This window comes from Temnothorax curvispinosus, unplaced genomic scaffold (genome assembly GCF_003070985.1).
Source record: "Temnothorax curvispinosus isolate PA1 unplaced genomic scaffold, ASM307098v1 QBEX01013991.1, whole genome shotgun sequence".
Lineage (NCBI taxonomy): Eukaryota > Metazoa > Arthropoda > Insecta > Hymenoptera > Formicidae > Temnothorax > Temnothorax curvispinosus.
The window spans coordinates 451-12686 of record NW_020223771.1 but is presented as its reverse complement, the minus strand read 5'-3'; the positions used below and the strand labels follow the sequence as shown (position 1 = coordinate 12686).

The following is a 12236-nucleotide window of genomic DNA, read 5'->3' as shown; positions in this document are numbered from 1 at the left end:
CAATTATCGTACATTCTTTACATTAAGCTCTTGCGGTTCCGAATTTTACCATGTTAATACCCGAGCTCTCATTTTGCCTACTTTTACGTCGTATAAGCAAATGCCAAAGGTCGACCACGAGCTATTCCCTCACTTGCGAGATTTACAATTAGCGGATGCGGATCCATCTAACCAAGACCGTATTAACTTATTGATAGGCGCGGATATCTACGGTTCTATCTTATTAGAGGGATTACGCAAAGGTTCTGAAACAGAACCAGTTGCCCAGAGAACCATCTTCGGCTGGGTCATATTCGGTCCTTACAGTTCCATTAGGAATGTGGACCAGACTACTAGTCTGCACGCCACGGTGTCTCCTTTGGTGGACGACGAACTTCGCAAATTCTGGGAGTTAGAGGAAATTCCCTTTACGCGACCGCTAACTAAAGAAGAAGAATATTGCGAAAATCTTTTCGTTTCAAGCCACTATCGACGCCCCAATGGGCGATATGTAGTCAGACTGCCCTTCAAAAGGGATGCTGTAACTGAATTCGGGAACTCTTTGCAGATTGCAGTTAAATCTCTGATTCGTCTAGAAACTCGTCTGTCGAGAAACCCTGCCTTGCATGAGGCCTACAATCGTTTCTTAACTGAATATGAGCAACTTGGGCACATGACTAGAATCACGCCTTCAGACCAAGTTGGAAGTTCGACGTTCTACATGCCCCACCATCCTGTTCTTCGCGAAGCTAACAGTACAATCCCGCTGCGAGTTGTGTTTAACGCTTCCAGCCCTACTAACGTCGGTTTTTCTTTAAATGACCAACTCCTAGCAGGTCCTAAGTTACAAGAGGATCTTCCTTCTATACTCTTACGTTGGAGAACACATCGATACGTATTTATTGCCGACATTGCCAAAATGTTTCGGCAAATATTAGTCCATCCGGCATCCCTCTGATACCGACTATCAGAGGATAGTATGGCGCCCCTGTCCTAATGGCCCAATAGTGCATGGCAGGTTACTCACCGTTACTTACGGACAGAAACCATCACCTTATCTAGCCAAACGCTCTGTGAAACAGTTATGTATTGACGAAGGGGCAAGGTTCCCACTAGCTGTGTTGGTGCTCGAGGAGAGCACGTACGTCGACGACGCACTGTTTGGAGCGTACAAACAATTTCAAATACTTGAAATGCGCGATCAATTAAATAATTTATTGAAATTAAGAGGCTTCCAGCTGAGAAAATGGGCGTCTAGCCATGAGGAGCTTCTCACTGATGTGCCTGTAAGTGAACGTCTGGATCTCTCTAGTGTGTCCTTTCAAGAAGACGCTTCTATTAAGGCGTTAGGCTTGTCTTGGAATCCTTCCAACGACTCCTTTTCATTCTCGCTCAAGTTTTGCAAGCCTAAAGAGGCTTCGAAACGATCAGTGTTGTCAATTATTTCACGCATTTTTTACCCATTAGGCTTGATCGCTCCCGTGGTAGTTTCCGCAAAAATCTTTCTTCAGGAGCTGTGGATGCGAAGACTCGATTGGGATACACCCTTGCCCACAGACCTATTAGAGTGGTGGGATACATATTACTGCGGCTTACAGCAGCTACGAGAGATCTCTATCCCTCGGTGGACTACGCAGGGCCCAGAAGTTTTAGGTCTTGAACTACACGGATTCTCAGACGCCTCCAGCCGAGCGTATGCTGCTGTAGTTTACATTAGAGTAATAACCTCCATGGATCAATTTGACGTAATTCTGCTGATTTGTAAAACCAAAATTGCACCTATTAAAACTGTTAGCATCCCCAGACTAGAACTCTGCGCTGCTGCACTGCTCGCTTGACTCGTTAAATTCGTACAAGTTGCTCTTAAATTACTATCCGTGCCGGTGTATTGCTGGTCGGACTCTAAGAGCATTCTTGCCTGGCTGCGACAGCACCCGTCCATCTGGAAAACATTCGTCGCGAATCGAGTGTCTGATATACAAACGCGATTACCTCTCGCTAAATGGGGATACGTCGAATCAAAATTGAACCCTGCTGATTGCGCCTCCAGAGGAGTAGAAGCTACTACTCTCAGAGGAAAGCAGCTTTGGTGGAAGGGACCCCCTTGGCTCAGCCAACACTCTACTTCGTGGCCGGAGCATAATCCTGCGATGCCGGCAGAGACTATCCCGGAAAGAAAGAGCGTTCAGGTTCTAAGAGTAAAACGCGAGTCTCTCAAATGGGACTTACCGACGGAAATCTCTTCGTGGCCACGTCTTCTTCGAATAACCGCTTACTGCATGATATTTTCTTATAACCTCAGAAAACGTGTAGGCGCTTCGAGCACCGTCCCGAAAAGCGAAACAATCTCCCTAGCTAACGCCATTAGGCGAGCTCGTTCCCTTTGGATAGCCAAGGTCCAGGATCTATATTTCGCCGAAGAGATTAAAACGCTTAATTTGTCAAAACCCCTACCGCAATCCAGCCGTTTGAAAGGTTTGACTCCGTTCATTGATTCGGACGGACTATTACGAGTAGGCGGGCGCTTAGAACACGCGCCTTTCTCGTTCGAAGAGAGACACCCCATCATTTTACCTCGACACCGAATCTCGGACCTCATAGCGGAGCAAGCCCATAAACGTTGCCTCCACGGAGAAACGCAGTTGACGCTCCGAACTATAAGACAACAATTTTGGATAATAACTGCTCGAAATTTGGTCAGGTCCCTCATACGAAATTGCGTAGTGTGTGTTCGCCAACGAGCCGACCCCGTAACCCAATTGATGGGTTCGCTACCTAAACCGCGAGTAACTCCGGCGCGCCCCTTCCAGCATTGTGGAGTTGATTATGCCGGTCCATTTAAAATTCTGCCCAAGGTAGGTCGCGGCCAAAAGACCTATAAGGCGTACATTGCACTTTTTGTGTGCCTCTCCACTCGCGCGATTCATCTCGAGTTGGTAAATGACTATTCGTCCGGCGCCTTTCTAGCCACCCTTAAACGATTCTCGGCTCGGCGTGGTCTTCCTTCGGTACTTTACAGCGACAACGGAACCAATTTTCACGGAGCCGACCGTGAACTGGCCAGAGCTTTTAAAGTACTCTCTAGCGATACGAATCTACAAGCCCATCTGGCTACCGACAACGTGATTTGGAAATTCATTCCTCCCTCCGCCCCGCACTTCGGAGGTCTGTGGGAAGCTGGAGTTAAGTCCGTAAAACATCACTTGAAACGAATAATGGGCTCTCACACTCCTTCCGTCGAAAAGTTCACTACTCTTTTAACGCTAATAGAAGCCTGCTTGAATTCTCGGCCTATCGCTGCCTTGTCTGATGACCCCAATGACCTTTCCTCTCTCACTCCTGGTCATTTTTTGATTGGAGGCCCTTTGATATCAGTACCGGAACAGTCAGTGCTGGATCTATCTGAAGGAAGACTCGATCGTTGGCAGCGGGTGCGTCTTGTACAGGAACGGTTTTGGAAAGTATGGTCAACAGACTATTTGCATACTTTACAGCAGCGAACAAAGTGGCAACAGAGCTGTGCTAACTTAGCTAAAGACGAGCTTGTAATTGTGCGAAATGAGCTACTACCTCCTACTAAGTGGGAACTGGGACGGATACAAAAGTTGTATCCGGACCAAGACGGACGAGTACGGGTGGTAGACGTCAAAACCGTCTCGGGAATCTATAAGCGGCCCATCACCAAACTGTGCCGTTTACCCATCTCTCTTAACGAATCTCAGAAAAGTGAGTAGTTACACGGCGGGCGGCGTGCCCAATCCGTTTCCCTTTGTATTCGTTTGCGTCGTTTCAAGATTAAATAGATTAATAAGTATCTTCTCCTAGGTTTAAGTTGTATGTGTAAGCTGAATCCCTCGTATATATCTATAAGTTATATATCTGTAAATCGTAGATCTACGTAAGTTAAGTTCATCTTATAACTCGATCTCGTATAAGGGTCGCGCTGTTATAACACATTTTCTATCTCTCCTTCGGAGAGAGGCGAGCGGCATGTTCGGGAATGAGTCTGAGATGGTTGTGAAAATAGGCGCACGAGAACAGCAGTGATCGGGCGATACCGAAAGCGCCAGTTGCGGTAGCGATCTAAGCTCCGAATTCGGGAGTAGGGGACAGAGTCTGCTCCGAGCACGCACAGTGAACGCACGAGGCTAATACTCTCGTTACGCGAAGTCCGCTGAATAATTATAAGGAGCGTAAGCACACCCTCCTCTGCGATATTACTGCAGACTTTACTGCGCCAAGGCATTGTGACTCATTTAGTGACAGCAAAAACCACTGTACCATTAAACGTAAGCGAACTCTCTATACAGAACTACTTCATTCCTTCTCCTGCAATTACTAACGAAAAGAACTGACAACTCAAAACAGGCTTCCTTATAACGCGGAGATTCAAATAGAAACACATCCAGTATACTGGATCTGCCATTTTGAATTTTGAAAAACTGACATCAGATTCGTACTCAGCGACCCCAAAAACTCTCGAGTAACAAATTTTAGGCAAATCTGGTCAATTTTCAAAAACTTATCGGGTATACTGGATCTGCCATTTTGAATTTTGGAAAACTGACATCAGATTCGTGAAACAAACGAATTCCCCGAAGGCGAAGCCCCCGGGGTACAAGAGTACATAATCAAAGGCACGGCTTTAGGCCGCACGCCGGTCTTAAGTAATATCAGGGGCGGGGGACAAGAGGCCCCCACCCCCCGCCAATGGGCCATTGCAGGGCGCGCTGGGGGACTAATCCCAGTCGCAGTCATAAATATAAGTATATAAATATCACAGCTTTATGGCCCCTGGGCCTATCATAGAAAAGTGGACGTCGTGGAAGAAGTTAAAACTGGCCCAGGGGCCCGCGTGCGGCATATCTCGCAGGATAAAAATTTGCGCATACGCTTGTCTCGCGGAACACTCACACTCGGATAAAATACAATATAGAGTACGCGGCATTCACTCACGAAATATAGAGGCCCACACAAATAAATACTAGAAAAATAAAAATAAAAATTAGAAATAGAAAAAAAATACAAAATAAGAGAAAAAAGATAAAAAGTACAAAAGTACAGAAGTATATAAATAAGGAGAAAAAAAATAGAAAAAAAGGGAAAAAGACGTACAGTATAGAATATCATGGGCAAGACATCGAGCTATTTACAAATATAAATTATGTGACTTTCGTGGCCACTTAATGCATAAAATAATAATTTACGCGATATTCATTCTCGTAACACACAAAATCACAAGGGACTAAAAGAAGAAGAAAACTAGCGCCGTTCCTATTCGTTGGTGGGCCAACGCCGGCAAATCACGCGAGGCGGAGTGGCCGGTACTCCATCAGCGGAGGGACGCGAAAGAGCGGCGTACTGGCGCACGCCGGACACATGCTCCACGTAAATGTCTTTTGACTAGCGAATAGTATCCGAGACAATTAGACGGCGCATCATAGTTGCGTACGCGCTGCCCACGCGCAGCAATCTCAACGCCCCCTCATTGGTCGGATCTAACGAGCCAAGGGAGCCGACGACGAAGGCCGTCACGACCACACGGTACCCCTTGCGCTGGAGCGCCTCAGCAAGAGAGAATACTTGGCAAGTTTTCTCTCCCTTGCGTCCTTGAACGCCTGCCAACGGTTCTCAGAGGGCACCGTCACGTCGCATATGACGATACTCTTGAAGGGCTTGTGCCTGATCACAAGATCAGGTCGTAGCCCCTCAAGTTCTCCCTCGACGCCCTCGACCCGCTGGTTGACCCGTTTATTTCCTGGAAGTCGACAAGCCTTTCAGAGGCGGAGCAGGACGGCGTCGTGCCTCAGCTGCATGGCGGCAGAATGGACGCCGCAATGATTTAAAACATGGGGAAGGGTCTCGGCTGCCCCCCCCCCCCCACAACGCCAACACCTTTTGTCCGGCTCCTCCCAACGGCGTACACCGTTAAGAGGGAGGACATCCAACTTGGCGCGATGGATAAAGCGCCAGTCGGCGAAGCGGGTGAAGCTGCCATTACGGGCGAAGTGATTGCTCGCCCTCGCTCGCAACGACACCTTGAACACTTTCCCTTGATCGGACTTGCTTAACAGCCGGTTTGTATAATATTCTATCACAGATGAGCGCAAGCGATGTACCACCTGGGAGCGAGCTCCTGGTGGCATTTTCACCGTCGCGCCTTTGGCACCCCCGCATATCACCATCATCTCCTCGGTAGCTGCACACCATTCCCACCGGAGCGACAATCTCTCGAACTGTCTCCGCGCAGCATTCCGAGCCCTCGACCACAGTGAGCGCTCCCCGCCCTCTCGCATCCGACCTTCGAGTGAACCCGAGAGGAAAGATGCGAGCTCTTCGTTACTGGGAGGATGACCGATACGCCTAGCTACAACCTCACGCAGCGACGCCCACGCGAACCCCCTGACCGTCCCATCGCTAACCGTAAGCATACGGAAAGCGTGCGCGACGAACAGGACGTCCGCGAGGTCGGCGAGCGGAAGCAGTCCACATCCCCCCCGGCTGGGAGGAAGGTAAACTGGTTCCGCGCTTGTGCACGCTGCGGGAGATTGAGCCAGGCCTTAGCAGCCCTCCGGACCATTTTGTCCGCAGCTATCAATGGACGCTTCTCCACTGCGGCCCCCCGAAGCAGAAAGTCCATCCGCGGCAACAAGTGTGTTGCAACGACTTCGACTCTCTGCCACGGGGTAAGCAGGGATCGGTCTACCACCCGAAGACCCCCAAGCAGACCATCAATAGTCTGAAATAGCGTAGCGTCAACCGAAAATCCAGTTGGGACACCAAGGTGGCGATAAGACTCGCCCTCCGCCAGATGATGAACAGGCTGTCCCTGAATTTCGAACGCTGTGAGCAGAACCCTGCTGCCCGCCCCCGCACCGACGTGCAGGGTAGCACACTTAGCAGGGTTGAACCGCAACCCCGCCGACAGCGCTGCGTCCTCTACGGCGGCAAGAAGCCGCCGCATTCCCTCGGGCGAGTCGGCAACGAGTGCAATGTCGTCCGCGTATGCTAGGATGTTAAAGCGTGAGCTCAATAGTTCCAACCCCGCATCGACCGCAGTGACTGCACGCAGTACTTCGTCAATACCGAGGTCGAAACCAATCGGGCTCCACGGACAACCTTGCCGCACCACCGAGCAAACAGGGATAGGCGCAGTGAGCCCGTCGACCGTTTGCACCCGCGTGGAGCAACCATCATACATGGAATTCTATACATTAATGATGCCCCCCGGCACCCCGGCGCGAACGAAAGCGCGGATCGTCGAATGGGGGATCGACCCAAAAGCATTGGAAGGATCCAACCACGCAACAACCACCTACCGCCGAGTCTTCCGGCAGTGCGTCAGGATCTCCTGAAGGACGAAATTGTGCTCATAGCACCCTTCGTCCCGCAAGAATCCCTTCTGCGCCGGACTTAGTTTCCGAGACTTGATCGCCCAATCGGTCATACGATCGGCGATGAGCGCCGCAAAAAACTTGGGAGTCGTGTCTCCTAGCGCGAGAGGGCGCCAATTATTTAAATCATTCCGGTCGCCTTTTTTATAGACCAATATGGTCTTGGAGGTTTTCCAGGACGCGGGGACTGCCTCGAGCCTGAGACACGCATTGTAACATGCGGTGAGAAGCCGCATGCCAGGATCCGCTGCACGCAGGTTACGGTAAGTGATACCGTCGGGACCCGGCGCAGAGTTCGTCATACGCCGGACCCGACAATCCACTTCCTGCCACGTAAAGAGATTCATAAAACAGCAGCATCCTCGCCCTGACTCGAGGGGTTGCTCCACTTCTACACCAGGGTCGCGCAGATCCTCCCCTCCGCAGTATAGTCTTTTGAAATACTGCTGGACCCGCTTCTTCGGCACTTGGTAGAAGTCAGCGGGCCCCTGCAGCACCTCTCGGACCGCTTTGCGTCGGTTCGCCCTGTACAGGGCCTGAATGCGGGTGGCTTCGCGCACCCAGCCACGACGCCCTTCTCCCGATTGCGAAGGAGGGCCGGCCTTTTTTTTTGCAGGGGAAATGCTTTACGCATACCTCAGCCCCGGGTTAGGGCCGGGGTTATGTGGGACTCTCCCGTATGCGGGCTTACCCACTAAAACTCCTGCGGGTGTTCACCTCTGGCACTTAGCTGAAGGGTGCCCGGGAATCGCTGAGCATGCTTCCGGGCACCCCCCGCACCGTTAATCTCTAGGGATGGAGAAGAGGTATCCCAATTGGGAAGTACCTCTTCCCCCAATATGAATTTTGTCCACTAAACTATATATAGATATCTAACAACAAGCAATACCTAGTCTAGGTAATTTACAGTAGCTAGATTTACAAAATCTAGGCTTAATATTGTAATTAAGCGTAGTACATATTTAAGTCTTACATAGTTTATATTGCAACAGCTTCTATATTAATCACCAAATATAAGATTATTATTTTTATGATATATATAATAAGTTAGATTCTCACGTTTAGTTTTACTTTTTCATAATATGGCATCTAATAAAGAAGCAGATTATTTTAATAAGTCGTGTGAGCTTCTTGAAGTTAAAAAATTACGATTGGAGTTGGCTGCGAAACATACAAGTATTATTCCATCCTATTCTTGTCCAAGTTAAAAAGTATTTACATATGTCAGAATCTATTATCGAAGATCCTCTACAATGGTAGAATAAAATGAAGTTGTCACTGCCGAATTTGTACAAATTGGTATGCTGCATTTATGCCATACCGATTACAAGTTCAGCATCTGAACGCGCATTTTCTTCTGCAGGTTTGCTTATCACAGCAAAACGTTCTTCGTTAAAATAATCAAAATCTAATAAAATATTATTTATTCTCGATAATTATTTCAAATTAATAAAAGATATGTATTTAAAGTCAGTAAAATAAGTTTTACATTAAGTATAAGTTATATTATTCATATTATTTATACAACTTAATATGTGAAGAAATGTTTAATAAGTAAGACAGAAAGAAGTCTGATATTTGATGGTTATACAGTGAATTACATTTTATTTTTGTTACGTATGATGGTCAGGAATAACATTTTAAGATAAATTTTATTTTTTTTTTGTGAAAGAAAAAATATTAGTAATGCTAATAAAGTGATCGTATTTTGAAAACAAGTGCTGAGTATTTATTGTTTGCTATTTTTGTTCATATTATTTATGAAAAGTTAAAATTGTTAAAAAAATGTATTAACGCCGCCGTTCGCCGTCGCCGCTGATAAATTATCACCCGCCAATTCCGCCGCCGCTGAAAGAAAAAATTATCGGCAAACTTTGCCGCCGCCAAGTTATTTTGCTTCAAACGCCGCCGGGCCGCAATTCACTACCATTCACTATTGCTCTGTTCATAGAGCCTGTAAACGCTAACGCTATTAATGCACTACCTCGGAAGGAAGAGCGTTGGTAGCGAGCAGTTATGACGTATAACACTACCAGTAATGACGTCACGACAGCGTTTGGTAGCGCTATCATAGAGCTCCGCGAACAGCCAGTAGCGCTAAGTAGCGCTAATAGCGTCTCCCCGAACGCACCCTTATACATAGTTTATTCTCCTCGGCATATTTACTTTTTTTATGCCATACCAGTGACACAAATTACATTTTTTTTTTACAGTACAAAACATAAAAATATACAATATAGTTAGGGACACATAAAATATTCCGTAATTAACATATTTGTACGAACTTTTTCATACATTTTGTACGATTTGACGTGTTTTAATTGTAATAAACAAAAAACAAAATGTTTATTATTATCTTCTTTTACAATTATATAGCCTAAATACCTATTACAAATAGACAAAGTTTTGTAACTTTGACACAGCATATGGTTTCAAATCATATATAAATAAAAAAACTACTTTTGAAAAACTAGGCCAATTTTCATGAAAAGAAGTACATATGAAATTATTAACTTCGATCTGACTTCCAAATAATTCGACAGAGATTCCAAAACATATTCTTACATCAGATTTTAAATTTAAAAACTTTGAAATAATATGAAAATATGTGGTATTTCCTATTGTGTCAACATTACATTTTTTAAGTAAAGGAAAACACTGGAAAATATTAAAATTGTTCCATTTAAAAAGCATTTCTTGTTGATGGCGGTAAGTAAGAGTTTTGCAAACGTTTTTATAATTTTTTAACTTATTTGAAAGATCTTTTAAGTAACCGTGTTTACTTTCAAACCTCATGGTCCAAAAATGTCTTGGAGGACCCATTCTTTTAATGACAGTTGGCAAATGTGTAATAATATGATGTTTCGGTGTTAAATGAGTATTATATTCATTCAAAAATAATTTTTGATGATTTTCGATGAGATTTTCTAAATCAATCAATAAAGTGTCGTGAAGTTTAGGGGCAAATGCTATTTTGACAATTTCTATTAACAAAAGGATTACTTTCCACTTATTATAATTCGTGCTATATTCGGTCAAGCTTTTGTGTAATATCACTGATTATTAATGGAAAAAATATTAATAAACAATAAGTCTGGCCTGCTCTTTGGCCTATTAAATGACCTGTTTTATCAAGACAGATTGGACTTGGTTTATTAGCTCTATTTTGGAGACCGTAATCAAAAGTAATTATTTTGTCATTAATTTCGCTTATCGAAGCTAACTTTTCTTGTATTATAAATTTAAGAAACAATTTCAGTTCAAATTGACAAATTTCTTCCAGAAAGTCATGCATTATATCTGCTGATAAGTTTATTCCAAGTTTAAAAAATTCTAAATTATTTAAAGCACTACGTGATTTTATTCCATGTTCACTACCATCATGATGATTGATTGCAAGTTCAATGTGATTTTGAAAGCTTTCTGGTGTTCTCAAAAGAGTATCCTCTTGTTTGCAATTTACTTTAGCAAAATCTTTATGCATTAAACATATTCTACAAAAAAAGTTAGCTAGAAAAGACTCTACCATGCCATAAAGCATTGATCCTCCCAAATTGTCATGACTTAAAACTGCTACAGTTCCTTTTATTGGATATTCCACTCCTTCAATGTAAAAACCTTCTGTTTCCAAAATTCTTAAATCTTTTACAATTACTTCCAGAACTGAATTTATACCAAAATGTTTAATATCTTCACTGTAACACAAAGCTAATAAATGAATATTATTTAAATTAGAATTGAAATGGGAAGTCAAATTACATATTGAAAAATAAAATCCTCCAATTTTATGACACAAAGTTTTACTACCTACAGGATTACAAACTTCAAAATCGTCAAAAAAAATTTGTATTTGAATAGTCAATTGTTCGGAATTATGGAAAAGTTCATTGGTTTTATACATTTCACCATCTGCGAGATTGTTATATTTGCTACAATTTAAGATTTTCTCATTGAAGGAATCAAACATTATTTTCTTAAAAGAACTGTTTTGAAATAAAAATTGTAATGTCTAAATAATTGGCACATAAGTAAACGTACAAGTTGAAGGAACTGTTTTATAAATTCTTAATTGTGAATCAAAACATTGTTCCATGCGAAGTCCACAACTTTTTTCTATTGGCTTCACTATGTGTTTTTCGTATATTTTTTGACGTTTATATTTTGTTAAATATATTTCAAAGGAATTTAAAAACTTTGATACAATTTGCCAACAAATAACGTTTGAATCATCTAAGTTATCAAAAATGTTTTCGAACACGGGATTGACAAGTTGAGATATACATTGCAAAATTTTATTAATTGATGAATCAGGTATACTAAAAGTATATAAATTTTGTATAAAAATTAACAAGTTGTCACACTAAAATTATCTTCAGTAATATCAGTAATATCAGAAAGACTTATATGATCTGTATAATTATTTGTGCTTATATTTAAATCCTCATCAGTGTTATCAAAATTATTAGGCAGGATCTCCGTCGAATTATTTGAATTATCTACAGTATAGATTTTTTCAATGTTTAACTTACATTTATCTAAATGTTTTTTCTAAATCCTGAGTAAGTTTTAAATATAGAAGAACAGTTTGAAAAACAACATTGTAAGTTTAATTGTGAACCTTCAAAGAACGAATGACTTATTCTTAAATGCCGACATAATTCATTAACTGAACTTCCAATAAAAGTACAGTTTCTACACGTATAAGGCATTTTAAAAATGTCTATCAGCAAAAAAATTATTAAACACAGTAATTTGTATTATTAACGTAACAAATTGTAACTGAATAATAATGCAATCAAAACAGCAATATTATTATATATTACTTTGAAAATTTCAGTTTTCTAATTGATTTCGCAGAAGTGT

At 43.2% G+C, this 12236-nt stretch overlaps 1 protein-coding gene across 1 annotated transcript; it reads left to right on the top strand.

Annotated features, from left to right (window-relative positions):
- Positions 1–100: 100 nt before the first annotated feature.
- LOC112464165 lies at positions 101–3705 on the top strand (the record flags this gene model as incomplete). Its single annotated transcript, XM_025031004.1, has 4 exons — positions 101–781; positions 918–1265; positions 1911–2177; positions 3474–3705. Coding segments are annotated over exons 1-4 (1528 nt in total), but the record flags the coding sequence as incomplete, so codon positions are not given.
- Between the last annotated feature and the right edge of the window lie 8531 nt (positions 3706–12236).